At 35.9% G+C, this 14325-nt stretch overlaps 3 protein-coding genes across 3 annotated transcripts; 2 read left to right on the top strand and 1 right to left on the bottom strand.

Moving 5' to 3' along the window:
- Positions 1 to 1483: 1483 nt before the first annotated feature.
- On the top strand, positions 1484 to 5294 carry LOC18598416 (putative LRR receptor-like serine/threonine-protein kinase At1g74360). Its single transcript, XM_018120856.2, has 2 exons — positions 1484 to 1583; positions 2678 to 5294. The coding sequence occupies exons 1-2, from the start codon at positions 1514 to 1516 to the stop codon at positions 4972 to 4974; spliced, it is 2367 nt and encodes a 788-aa protein (XP_017976345.2). The 5' UTR covers positions 1484 to 1513; the 3' UTR covers positions 4975 to 5294.
- Positions 5295 to 5698: 404 nt separating this feature from the next.
- LOC18598415 (Dof-type zinc finger DNA-binding family protein) lies at positions 5699 to 7174 on the top strand. Its single transcript, XM_088806721.1, has one exon. The coding sequence runs from the start codon at positions 6162 to 6164 to the stop codon at positions 7029 to 7031; it is 870 nt and encodes a 289-aa protein (XP_088662847.1). The 5' UTR covers positions 5699 to 6161; the 3' UTR covers positions 7032 to 7174.
- A 3771-nt stretch (positions 7175 to 10945) lies between these two features.
- On the bottom strand, positions 10946 to 12494 carry LOC18598414 (E3 ubiquitin-protein ligase PUB23-like). The gene has a single exon (XM_007027928.3). The coding sequence runs from the start codon at positions 12337 to 12339 to the stop codon at positions 11104 to 11106; it is 1236 nt and encodes a 411-aa protein (XP_007027990.2). The 5' UTR covers positions 12340 to 12494; the 3' UTR covers positions 10946 to 11103.
- Between the last annotated feature and the right edge of the window lie 1831 nt (positions 12495 to 14325).

Raw genomic sequence — 14325 nt, 5'->3', positions numbered from 1 at the left:
TCTAAGTCGATATCACTAAAAAAGAAGTATTGAGGGTTAATATATGACTTACAAAAAATTTTTGTTAAAAGTTGCATAGGGTCATCCTATAAATTTAAAAAAATTAAAGAGAAAATTTTTGATAATCATAATAGTTAGTGAATGCATCACATGGGTTTGGACTTTGAAATGAAATATTGTTTTTAATTATGTTTTATGAGAAGTAGAGAACCAAGACAACAAAGTTTGTATCTTTTGCTAATTCCTTTAAAATTTTAAAATACAAAAATATAAGAGGAAAGTTTTTTCTCTTTGGTGTTTTGATTTGAAATTAATGTTATTTTCTTGGGCAATTTGGTACTAATATTTTTCTAAAACATATATTCTTTCCAAATCACAGACAGTGAATGGCATATACATATGAAAAGAGAAAGAGAAAAAGGTAGGAATATAAGAAGATAATGTTGATGAAGAAAAGCTAAGCAATTGCTCAAATAATAAAAAATAACAAAACAATATTGGAAGCATAATATTGTAGAATGCCTCGTGTGCACATTAATTTTCAATATCTAAATTAAACAAAAGGTTGATATTATTTTAAATACAGGATATATAATTTTTATAGAAGTTATCTAATTATAAATCTTATTTGATGTACTGATTTAAAATCATAATTCTCAACATAAGATTAAAATTATCTAATGTAGTAAACTTAGTTTAAAAGACCGAGAGATAATAAGAAGTGAATATATGTTTCTTAATTAGTTTACTCCTTTAGATTTCACTAAATATTATGTAATTTTTGTGAGTGTTTTGTTGAAATAAAAAAACTTTTTTTTTTCACATTTTTGAATAAATAAATGAAATGACAATCACATATTTAATAACTAAATAAATTTTTATAAAAAGTGATTAAAATAATTTTATGAATATTAGTTTTGCATTATGTTTAATTTTTTAATTAGAAGTGTTTTATTTGATCATATCAATGATATACTGATATTAATATTTTAATAAAAATTTATAAAAATATGAATTATATATTTATATACATAAAAAAAAAGATAAAATTTGAGATCAACCAAAAAAAAATATATTAATAGCATTATGTGCTATATGTTATTTGTTTGATACAATTTGAACCTTTTATTTATATGTGAAAGCAGAAAACCTGTATGGATGAAATACATATAAGACTTAGCTTATAAATATAGTAAATATAATGTTGATTAATTCAGTTAATCGATTTTAATTTCTTTTAACTGAATTAATTATTTTAATCGAATAGAATTAACAGACTTTTATTGATTAAATGGAATTTTAACTCACTTCTACTCATTCCTAGTTAAGATGTATCTCAGTGCTTAATGAATATGGTCCTCTACAACCGGCTGGTCCGGTTGAACACTACACAGTGACATTTCAACGCGTGGAACTGACTTTTCTTATACTATTTATGATTCTAGCAGGACCATTTCTTTCTCAGTTTCATGCTCGAGTGAACGGATTGCTCTGTTTGAAGAGAAACAAAATCATGTTAGAAGATCACAAGAATGAAGCACAGCGTTTCAGAGTTGTTCATATACTATTGCTTCTAATGATGGGTAAAAAACTAAAAATCCATATCTCATTTCTCTTTTCCTACACTTCCTTTGTGTTTATTACTCGTATTCATATATATGTATGCTACTTTTCTCTGCAATAAGCGTATCATCAACTCAACATATTTTGTTTTTTGGGTATATCATTTCTTGCTGCTGACTCTTGCTTTTTGGAAATGTTTTTTTTAATGCTTATTGTTATGAGGAGGACACTAGTGTGATTGATCTAGTCAATCAAACCAATAAAAGAAAAAAAAAATTAGCAAGCACGGCATAGAAATATAGAGTTACAACAATTTTACTTAAGTTGATAAGAAAAAAAAAAGGATTTTATTAAAGATATGCAGTCAAATCATAGAAATATTATAGTTTGTGGATGATGGTATTCACATGTTAAATTGGCTACGGGCCTTCTAAGTTTCAATGGAGCGAAGAGGAGAAGGGTCAAGCTATTCACGGTTTTTGTTTTTGAAGATGATGGTGGTAATGGATGTACTCATTTCAAGCAAAGGTAAGATAGACACACATGGCTTTGTAGGATTCAAGGCAGATCTGCTTTAGCAAAGCTAAGATTGGTGGCATTCATAATTAAGCCTGTCTTTTTGACGCTAATGACGAGAGTAAATCTGCGAAAGTCGAAATTTTAATCTTTGGGTATCAGTTGGGTCTCTTTTTGCCTCCCGGAAATGTATGATGCAGGCAGTAGATGCTTCTCTCTGCCGTATATTGTTTCGTCGTAAAAGATTTGACTTGTTGGAGAACCTTATTTGGTACTATTTGTTGTATATAATGAAATCCAAGGACGTGGGATTGATCTAATTCCTTAGCAACGTATGCAATTATGACGCATTGCCTTAAAATATAGTTACCCTCGTGCTAAAGAAAACATAACAACTCCAAGGATTTGATTCCTCGAATAAAAAATTGCATGAATTCAACTTTCTAATGTCCTCATTTAATGAAACTTCGAATTGCTTTCAGAAGATTCTGTTAACTAAATTCCGGAGTGTGGGTACCCATTTTTAGTTCCAGTGGATTTGAGAGTCATCTTTTATATGAAACCTCAGAGCTGACATTATTGTTCTATGGAATTGCAGCAGGTACTGCTATGTCTGAACATTCTCTTGACACAGACAAAGAAATCCTGCTAAATCTGAAATCTTTTCTGGAAGAACGAAATCCCATAAACAGAGGAGGGTACGAGAAATGGAACCAAACGAGCTCGAATCCATGTGACTGGTACGGAATCTCATGCTCTCTGGACGGGGCAAGAGTAACTGGTATAGACCTCTCTGACAACCGAATCTCTGGGGAAATGTTCCAGAGTTTCTCAGCCTTAAACCAGCTTCGATACCTTGATCTCTCAAAGAACACGCTACAGGGAAAAATCCCTGATGACTTGAGTAGATGCCACAACCTTGTATACCTCAACCTATCACATAACGTCTTAGCAGGTGAGTTGAACTTGGCTGGGTTGACCAGTTTAGAGAAACTTGATTTGTCCACAAATCGGTTTCTTGGGGACCTGCGGCTTAGTTTCCCAGCAATTTGCAACAATCTAGTTGTTGCAAACCTTTCAATAAACAATTTCACGGGTAGAATTGATAACTGCTTTGATGGGTGCAAGAATCTGCAGTATCTGGACTTGAGCGCCAATCATTTTACTGGTTACCTCTGGACTGGGTTTTCAAGGCTTGCAGAGTTCTCAGTTTCTGAAAACTATATCACCGGGCCAATTTCTGCATCTAGTTTTGAGGAGAATTGTAGTCTTGTAGCTTTGGACTTATCTGAAAACAATATCCAAGGTGAAGTTCCTATGCAGATTTCGAATTGCAACAATTTGGTTGTCCTAAATCTCTGGGGAAACAATTTTATAGGGCCAATTCCCTTACAGATAGGATCGATTTTGACCCTGGAAGGCTTGTTATTGGGTGGCAACAGTTTTTCTAGAGTGATTCCAGAAACCCTTTTGAATCTGAAGAACTTGGCGTTTTTAGATTTGAGCAGGAACAATTTTGGTGGGGAAATACAGGATATTTTTGGCAGATTTACGCAATTGAAATATCTTGTACTTCAGGGGAATTTATATACAGGTGGTATAGTTTCTTCTGGCATTCACAGGCTACCCAACATCATTCGGTTAGACTTGAGCTACAACAATTTCTCCAGCTACTTGCCTGTTGAAATCTCTCAAATGCTAAGTTTAAAGTTCTTGATCTTGGCCTACAATCAATTTAATGGTACCATACCACCGGAGTATGGAAACTTATCACAGCTACAAGCCCTTGATCTCTCCAACAATGGGCTCATTGGATCAATTCCGCCTGCCCTCGGAAACTTGAGCTCTCTCTTATGGTTAATGCTTGCAAACAACTCACTCACTGGTGAAATACCGCGTGATATTGGAAACTGTGGTAGCTTATTTTGGGTAAACCTTGCTAACAACCAACTTTCCGGGGCAGTTCCTCATGAGTTAACAAACATCGGAAGAAATGCTAGTCCAATATTTGAATCAAATCGGCAGAGTGACCACATGATTGCTGGTCCGAGTGAGTGCTTGATGACACAGAGGTTGCTTAGTGTAGACGGATATACACCTTTTGGTTCTATATACACCATTCCTACTAGGAAAATTTGTAGAAGGATGTGGAATCAGCTTCTGAAAGGATATGGCTTTTTCCCAGTATGTGCTATGGGTTCATCAGTGAGGAGATATCAAATCTCAGGATATATTCAACTTAGCGGGAATCAACTAACAGGTGAGGTCCCTCAAGATATTGGTAAGATGAAGAATTTTAGTGTGTTACAATTAGGTTCCAATGAATTCTATGGGAAACTGCCTACAGAGATTGGAAATCTGCCAGTTATAGTCCTAAACATCTCCGGGAACAGATTTTCAGGCCAAATTCCTATAGAAGTTGGGAATATGAAATGCTTAAGGAGTCTTGATTTGTCACGCAACAATTTTTCGGGCACAGTGCCCATGCAGCTTAATAACCTGACTGAGCTGAGCAATTTTAACATTTCATTCAACCCACTCCTTACTGGCAGAATTCCAGAAAGAGGGCAATTAGGAACATTCGGGAAAGAGTCCTTCCTGGGAAATCCACTGTTGCACATTCCATTGTTCGACTTGGACGATCAACTTCCACCACCACCACCATCAAACTGGCAGGGTGAAAATGAAATTGGAATGGATGGAGATGGCTTGAACTCTGGAAATGGATTTAGTTGGGAAGCGTTGTTGACGGGGTATGGATGTGGAATGGTATTTGGAGTGGCGGTGTTCTATATTACTTTTCGAAAAGGTAAACCAAATTGGTTTGTCACCATGGTTGATGGCATCCATCAATGGAAGGCACGAAAACGGAATGCTTCTCGCAGAGGTGATTGAAGAAGGATTTAGTCAGTGAGAGTGGTGTACCAAGGTTTGTCTTACATTTGTGATTCTGAGTTCAAGCTGATTGTTAGCTATGTGCATAACAATACCAGCAGTAAAGTATTGGCTGAAGACCACTTTGAGATGTGTAATTGAGATGCTGTAACTAATGTATTTACTCCTTTTCAAAAAAAAAAAAAAAAAAACCAATGTATTTACTCTTTCATGTCCCCTGCTTTAGTATATCAGTTTGAGATCCTTCTGAATCTCCTTAATTAATGTCATAAATCTATAACCCTTTTACAAAGAGAAATGAAGTAGCTGGAGATTATATACTAGCATTTGCCAAAGATGGCATAACATAATTGATTAGATCCTCATTAAGGGTCCATGTTGATCAGTGCTCTAGTCTATATATATAGATATGCATCAAATTAGGAACTGCTTAGAGATAGTGTTTTCAGATATGTGTCTTCAATTTCTTCAGCATTGTGATAAAATGCGTATACATGAAACCTGTAAAAGCTACATGATCCAAGAAGCGCATGATCCCAGAGATCCTCTGTTAAAGTCATCATTCTACCGGCCAAAGACATTCCTTTGTTAGGAAACACACTAGCCACGTGCATTGCACGTGTGCATCTGTTTTATGTAATCTGTTCAATCTGTGAATCCCCTGCTAGGGGGGGTTTTACCTGAAAGGAGGACATTAACATCTCTGCATTTGGGTTAAGTGAGGGTGTCATTAACGAGCTTATTTATTTTTCATATCTAGGTTGTCTGCCGCTGAAAGAAACTTGATTGTGCCTCTCGAGGCATTTGCTTCCTTTACCCCCTTCATTCCCATCTATGGCATCGTGCCACGTGTGACAAACACCGACACACTGTATTAGCCTATGGGACTATCACACACCACTCGTCATCCTTAACGGTACCGGAACCCCAACTTGCCTAACACACTCTCATGTGCATGGCTGCACTCACGTTTCCAAGGCCCCATAAGCATTCATGTGCCCTCAAACCAACTCAACCAATCCATTCATGTGCTTGATTGCTCACACATTTCCATTTCCCCTTATAACTCTCTTGACATTGTTTGCTTTTCTTCAATTGAACCTCTCTCTCTCCAACTCCCCCAGAGAGAGAGAGTGTGTCTAAGTGCGCGCTAGCTTTCTTGATGAAGGGTATGCATTTCAAGGCAAATGGTTATGGAGAGAGGATGGAAGCCTAGTGTGGAGATTTCACCAAATTGTCCACGGTGCGGTTCTTCAAATACCAAGTTCTGCTATTACAACAATTACAGCTTAACTCAACCAAGGTACTTCTGCAAAGGCTGTAGAAGATATTGGACTAAAGGAGGATCACTTAGGAACGTGCCAGTTGGAGGTGGCTGTCGGAAAAACAGAAGAGGTAAGTCCTTAAGGCTACCAACTGATGGTGTGCCCTCTAAGGGATTGTCATGTGGGGTACTTCCACCTGAGTCAATTGGGCATTCCTATGGTAACAAAGTGAATGCCTCTGCTGAGTCTAATAGCTCCTCGGCGAAGTCTGATGGTTCTCAAATTGATCTGGCACTCGTTTATGCAAACTTCTTGAACCAACACGCAGAAAACAAGTCTGGTTTTGAAGTGTCAGATCAGTTGCCTAGTGAATTTGATCCATCTCTAGAGTTTTCAAGCTTATCCAACACAAACATGGATTCAAGTATTCAGCAAACAGAAGAAAATGGTCTAATTGGATGCTTCACTCGCTCTGACTTGTCCACAGAAAATCATTTGAGCAACAATGATCGGGCATACTATTCTGGATTTGAATCAGTTCACAAGCATCAAGATAGAGTTCAACAATGTACATGTCAAGAAACAAGTAACTATGCATTGCCACCGTTGCCGGGGGATGATTTATCCTCTCAAGAAACACCGTGGACGAATTCTAATTCCTCGATGAGTCAAACCTTGCAAGCAACACAAGAGCCAGTTCTAGGACCTGAAGTTCACGATCCAAATCTATTGTTTGGTAATTGGAGTCTATTTGATTTGTCTGGTGATGATGCTTTCTTCAGGATTCACTAGCCTTTGCTATCAATGTTTTTAATTTTTTTTTGTTCTCCAGTTTTGTCTGTTTTTCTCCTTATAAGAATGTATAGAATCGAAAGAATTGAGATGAAATAATATCAGTATATGAACAAAGTATAAGTTCAAAGAATTTAAAATAATTAACAGCAAATTAGTGAAGTTGAAGGACCTTATGTTTTACTTACAAATAGATACTACAATTCATAATTTCAAGAATTAGGCTCAGAGCAAAATCTGTGGTTCCTTAAATTAACGCAGAGTTCGTTGTTTAAGAAAATAACATCATTGGTTAATATTTCAAACTTAGATCATTTTGAAAGTGCAAAAATGTTTACCATGAAAAGTATGTTTGTTAAGGGTAACTTATCACAACATGAATAAAATATGTTTTTCTTTTATCTATGAGGAAAGTAGGAAGCCAATAGATAACATTTTAGGTACAAGCATTATATATATACACACAGCATCCTTTTCTATGATGTGCGTGTATGTAAATTAATCCTTGTTGTTTAAGAAATGAAATACAAATACTGGCAGCCTATTGGATTATTTAGAGGTAACGCCTCCTTCATAACATGCCGATAATTGCAATTCAAACATAAAAAAATTACAAATAAATTCCTTGTTAAGTAAACGCTAGCAAGGAATAATGGGCAAGCGAGGGAGCTTTGACCAGGGTCCTGTTCATCCTGTAGATGATGAAGGCTGGAACGGGGGGCTGCGCTCCACATATTAATATCAACAACACAGTGTTTTCGTTTTTTATCATGCAGTTGGGGCTCTCTAGACCATCTCCAAATTTGAAAAATTCAATAGCAGGAATCAAATTCAAACTTCTCTTAGCTATCTCATTCTATCAATAATTCAAAAGCTCATTTGTTGGTGACAGAAATCTAAAGTTTCAAACTTCCCTTGCACAGTCCATTGGGATTGACAAAACCAATGGTGGTAGCTAGCTTCACATGATCCTAGAAGCACCCAAGATCCAAGAATAACGAAAACTACCTCTCCCAAATCGCAATCATATTAGTGTTGACAATATTCACAGAATAAAGAGTCCACAACTTTGATTAAATCTATCTTTGAACAAAACAAAATGATACTAAAATGGTGTATAACATGTAAGGTTTCTTTAGTTTATGTATGTGTGTAGTAATAAAATATAATAGTAGTTAATAAATCATCAAAGGACGCTGCATAATTCATCGTTGGAGTAGGGTACAATTAATCTAATGATGTCATAGTTAGAGATGAGACGTGGTCGATTGTGGATGTTTCATGAATCAGAAAAGTCGTCCGACGGTGAGCTGAGGGTCTGCTAATTCTTGGTGTGTCGTAGCCGTAGCCTTACCATGTGCAAGTTGTGTCTTGCTAGCGGCAGTGTTAGCTGGGCATTTAGTTTGACCACAAGGTGCTTGTTACCGTCAGATTTTTCTTATTTTGGTTCAGAAAATAATAAATGAGTCGTTGGCAATTTCATGACCAAGTTTAACCATAAATTAAGAGATACTAGTACAAAGCGTATGGCTAATTCTAGTCTTAATATATTAATTAGCTGCATATATGGATGTATGATGTTATTCCATTTGAACTTTTATAATTTAATTTCTCATGAACTAAAATGGCTCAAGGATATGATTAATGTTAGTGATTTTTTAGATAAGAAATTTTGCAATGCATGCATGGAAATTAAGTTAAGTAATTACTTCTCGTCCTGTTCAATATTTGACACCATTTATGTTCTAGCTGTTCAACATTATTATTATTTTCTTTAGTGGTTGAAAATAATTCGAGGGAGCTAGGTGCGGCCACCTCTTACCAGGTATGATCATATAGGAGTTAGGGAAGCTATGCTAATTAGGGAAGCCTTGACTCTTTTTAATTAACTATACATTAATATTTTTTTCTAGGATGTCAATCAATAAATGTAATTTAAAGATTAGGCTTCGTTCATTATTATTTTTGTTACTTAATTTTTTGTCTTCATTTCTTTTTAACTTGGGGAAAGGGGATTTGAATGCTGCCAATAGAAAACCAAAAAGAAGATGAAAACCAAAAAGAAAAAGAAACAGTAAAGCAAATTGGACATTTTCATCTATAATTTAATTTGGGGTGTGAGCTAATGGAAGCTTGATTTCATTGCTAAAATAGGTTGGTAAACTCAAAACCAGCGGTTTCTGACTCGTCACACAACTTGCCACAAGAACATAAAAGAAAATTGAAAGCAAAAGCAGAATGTGTAATTTGAAATTTACATACGTGATCAAATGAAAGAAAATTGAAGAGTATGCTGTGCAATTAAATATAGAAAATGCATGCATGCATGCATCTGAAACGAATTAGGTAAGCACTATTATTAATTTCTATGAGAAATTAAGAAAGAAATCAAATGCAAAATGTTTGTCATGATAACATATAGTGCAAGTAAAATCAATCAGTGTAATTTCCCCTTGTGTTATAGAACTCGTCGGTGGTAGAGCTAGAAAAGGTAAAAGATTGCTGGCTTAATTGAAATTGCATGCATGAAAGTGAAAGGACGCTGCCTCTTCTTTTTCCATTTTGATTAGGCTGGACTCGGTCTCTGGACCCCAGCCCCAGCTCCATGTCGTTTAACTGATGCATGAACCATGGTTGACGTCCGTAATATTAAAAGAGTGAACGCTGACCTCCGCCGACGCCACCACCGGCCCACCTGCACCTGTTTCATTTCAACGCTGGCTTGCACCCAACTTTTGTGCACCCGAGGAAAAGTAATATGTGAACTCAATTTCTCAAAACCTTTAGGGCCTGCATTTGTCTCTGGAAGATGCTTAATTTCTCCGCCGGAGACCGTTGTCACCAATTTGTTAGAAATGTTTTCCAAGGCTCTATCGAATTTGGAAAGTATTCACATGGGAATGTAAAGGATATATATTGAGCTAACGCATGGGAGAAAAATCAAATAAACGGCATAACCATATCCACATATTAATGTATGGATATTTACAAGAGAAAGCATATCGTTGTGTACAAAACAAGAAAAAGAAATAGAAAGCATGTTTGGTTAACTAATGATGGAAAATTAACAAATATATTAAGGCACGCAAGGCTTGATTAAAAGTTTTCTATTTTTATCCTTGTTCTAACAAATTTGGTGGGAAAAAGCAAAATAAGTCTTAATAATAATCATCTACTCTCCTTTGCTCTTGTTATCCTTGATTCCTTTCTCTTTTGAAAAACATAATTCGATTGATTATTAACAATGAAAACATAAATGCCACTTCGAATCTACTATCAAAAACCACTAATGGTAGACTTGGTATGACATTATAGTTACATGGCATTGGCACTGCCATATAAGCACGGGGAACACCAAACATTACACTGGCCAAGAATACACATTTAGCAGCAACCCCAAAAGGATCCCCAATAAGAACTGTGACAAAACAATTCTCCTAGTCAATACAATCCAAATATGGTTCAATAAAGCTTGTCCTTTCATCTTAATTTGCCTTCGTTTCTTTCTTTCTTTAATTAACCATCTAAACAGGGAATATTACCGAATTAGATCAGGTCAATAGCAACCGATTGTGGAGAGGTATAAAAGAAAAATTAACAAAAATAATAATAATAATAAATATGCATGTGGCTTTAAGGCAGATCAATCATTTATCAAATATATTATTCAAAGCAGTGCTCAATCAGCAAAATCTTAACAAATTAAAATCTTCTCAATTTAATTTACTGTGTTATACAAAGATTAACTCTTTAATCTCAAAATTAAAAAAAAATATTCCTTCAACAAGCAATTAAACGAGCTAGGCAAATGATGAATTGATGCCAAATTGAGTTAATTAACAACTTGTCAATAAGTTGTGAAGTGAGTATCCAATCAATTTTCCAAACATAGAACAAAATTCTTTTGCCAAAAATTATGCAATTTTGTGCAGGCACTAGTTTTTTTGCCCGTGCATGCTGCTTTTGATATTTAATTTTCTCAATGAACAATTATGTACATAATTATATTGTAAAAGAAAGAAGAAAAAATGGAAAATCCTTTGAGTCTTTCTGATCTATAGTTTTCTCCTTCTCAAGCTGGATAGGAAGAGAGCAGATTGATTGGTATGCAAGGAGAATTCTTCCATGCTTTAGCATGCAACTTAAGCACCTCTCTGGCCCTCTCTTTAGTCTTGTATCCACAATCCACTTGAAGCACCAAGCACAATTTAGCCACAACACCTAATTGCAGCATCTCGTGAAGCACATTGGAAGTGGCACAGAACTTGGAAATAGACAGCAGAATTCTCACTGCCCTTTCACTTGCAACCTGGGAAACCCTAAGTATTTTCTTTGAAACAATTGCAAGCCCTGCTCCATGCCTTAGCAGCTCGGCTCGTCCTTCGGCACATCCACATAGTGCATCCAGCACTGTTAATATCATCTCACAAGCCCTTCTCTCTGATGAATCAAGAAGCAAGTCAATCAAGACAGATACCGCGCCGGCTTCTGCTGCCTTAATCTTGTTTCTTCCCCATGGGCTAATGCTGACCAGCAACTGTAGAGTAGCTTTTGAGGCTTGCTGAGAAATTTGATCGCGCAAAACTTGAATCAATTCGACGAACAATTCAGGTCTCAAGCTGATGAGTTGCATCGGATCAGCTATCTCCAGCATGGACTTCAACAACAATATTGCATAAGCCCGAGACTCGTAGCTTCCACGTTGCATTACTCTCGTTAAGGAGACTATGAAATCACCATTTTTGCGCATGAGATTCTTGAGAGCAGCTTCTGAGAGTTGGAGATTGTAGAGAATGCTTAAAGCCTCATCAGTTGGTCTTGTTGACTCAAACTCGTTATCAAATGATTCTTCAGCTGCAGTAAAATCGTAATTGCTTACAATTGAAGCCAAGAACTCAACTGCGCCTGAACTTTCCATGCATCTTTTGTTTGTAGTATTCTCAGAAGCTATCGATTGTAGCCTCCTAAGACAACTTATCTGTTGATGTGGTGACGTGGCATCATTGAGGAGCTTGGTTATCTGAGCTTTGCTGATGGGTGGCTTTGGCGTTGGGATTCTTTCGATTCCATGGGAAGCATTTAACATGCACCAAGATTGAATCAATCTCCTCAGGGTATGATTTGGGGTGAGGTCGCAGTCTGTAATAACTTGCTTTGTAACCGGACATGTGGTGTTCTTCCCTGAAAACAACCATTTCTCGATGCTCTCCCTGTCGTATGTAATCCCGGTTGAAACCGTAACAGGATCCTTCATAATCTCAAGAGAAATGGGGCAGATAAAAAATGGAGGAACATCAATTTCATCCATTCTGAAACCACACAAGAAGCTTGAAACCAAGATTTCAAGAAAAACCCGGACAAGAAAAAGCAAAAGTTTGTATAAAACAAGAGCTGAGAATCGGATTGAAGGAGGTTGAATTGGAGCTGTTGAAGATCTTGTTGGTATGAACTTTGAAGACGAATTGGAGGATGACTCAAAGGGGTTAGATTATATATATACATGGTATTTGGGGGGGGGGGGGGGGGGGGGTTGGTTTGAGAGAGGTTTTTCAAAACCTGAGAAAGTCAAAAACACGGAAATGGGTTTGCAAAGCGCTTAAGACTTTTCCAAGGTATTTGAAAGGCTCAAGGATGACAACTATAACGACTACTAGTACAACTAATACTTTGCCAGGTGCTGAATGGCTCAGAGTTTTATATAATTTTGGCATATGCTTCAATTGCAAATACAACTAGCATAATTACCACCCTTTTGACTTTCTCTGTCTAGAACACGTGGTCGATCTTATCGGAGTTTCTCGCTCTACCTCGTGCTTTTTTTTTAACTCAAAACGTCATCAACTGCCGACAAATTCAAATGGGGACGCCGCACTTGGCTGCGTCAGCCCATGCTACAACACTCCTTGGTTTTTACTCTCTTGGTTGTCCACCTCTTTTGACCGGCCAAGTTCTCTCTGGACAAAAACAATAACTAAAGAAGATTCCTACCTTTTGTTTTTATTTTATTTTCTAGGATAGATTTATCATTTATTTGGGTTTTCTTGGCTGTGTGACTGATGAGGATGATCAATATCATTTTGTCTTCATTAACTTAATCTAATGGGAGGTCAGAAGCATCTGATTATAAAATGGGCAAAAAAATAATAATTAGAAAACCTCGTCTAAGGAAAAGGGATATTTCAACATAATAACCCTAGCTACCCTGTATACCAAATTTAAGGGTAATGATGAGATAATGTTTTTCCTTTCTCCCCTCCATCCTTCAGGAATTGGAATGTGTCTTAGATTTTGCCATTCTACATTGGGGTAAAAGTTATGTGATTCATTTTGGTCATTTGTGCAATTCTCCCGAAAAGTAATCGTAATGGTATCTATTATTGGCATATTAAGACTTTTGGAATAGGTAAGCACAATTACTAGATCAACTACGTTTGCAAGGAAGAAGTAAACGATTATTTAAGTTTATCATTTATTTAATGTCCTTAGACCATATAGTTTAGATATGCTTAAACATATACTGTGTATCTATATTTATTGAATGCTCACTAATAGCGAGCCTACTGATATATTTTTGTACCATTGATAATACTGTTGTTTCTCTTGGGAAATTTTTATTTATGGGTGACGTGTGAGGAATGTATAGAATATGCCATCTCTCTTTTTCTGACAATTTTGTTCAGGGGAGGCAGAGAACATTGGGTGCTAGAAAGGATGGTCATGTTGACCCCTATATTTTGTACAGGCAGTAAATTGGTTGGTCTTTTTGGTATTTGTACAGTTATTAAATATAATAAATTTCGTATGCTTTAAAAAAAAACGTATATATATATATATATTATAAAAACAAAAAACTTTATGATTAGAATGTAAATGTTACATGATTAGACTATTATTTAATTTCTTTTTTTTTGACACAATATATTATAAGTTTCTTATGTACAAAAGAGATGTATGAAAAGCAAACCTCTTTTAACTTTTAATATTTTTTTCCTTGAGAATTAGGATGAATTAACTTTGTTATTACTCGGCTGAGGTAGGGTTTTCCCTTCTTGTGCTTTTCAGCTTGGGTTACCTTATGCTAGCAGGAAGGGGTCTCTGTTTCTCATGTGTTGTTATGCTTTGTTACTGTCCTAAGGTAGTTTTTTTGTAATGAAATCAATATTTCTGGTTTTTTTTTTTTTTTAAAAAAGTGAATTTGAGTCTGTTTCAATATCTAGAACAATTCGTACTTGTTCTTATTTAAATAATAGTCTAAGTTTTTTAAAAAAAAACAAAACTCTATCAACTACATAAC

The sequence above is a fragment of the Theobroma cacao genome, chromosome 5 (assembly GCF_053813885.1).
Source record: "Theobroma cacao isolate CCN51 chromosome 5, ASM5381388v1, whole genome shotgun sequence".
Lineage (NCBI taxonomy): Eukaryota > Viridiplantae > Streptophyta > Magnoliopsida > Malvales > Malvaceae > Theobroma > Theobroma cacao.
This window is presented reverse-complemented; position numbering and strand designations above follow the sequence as displayed.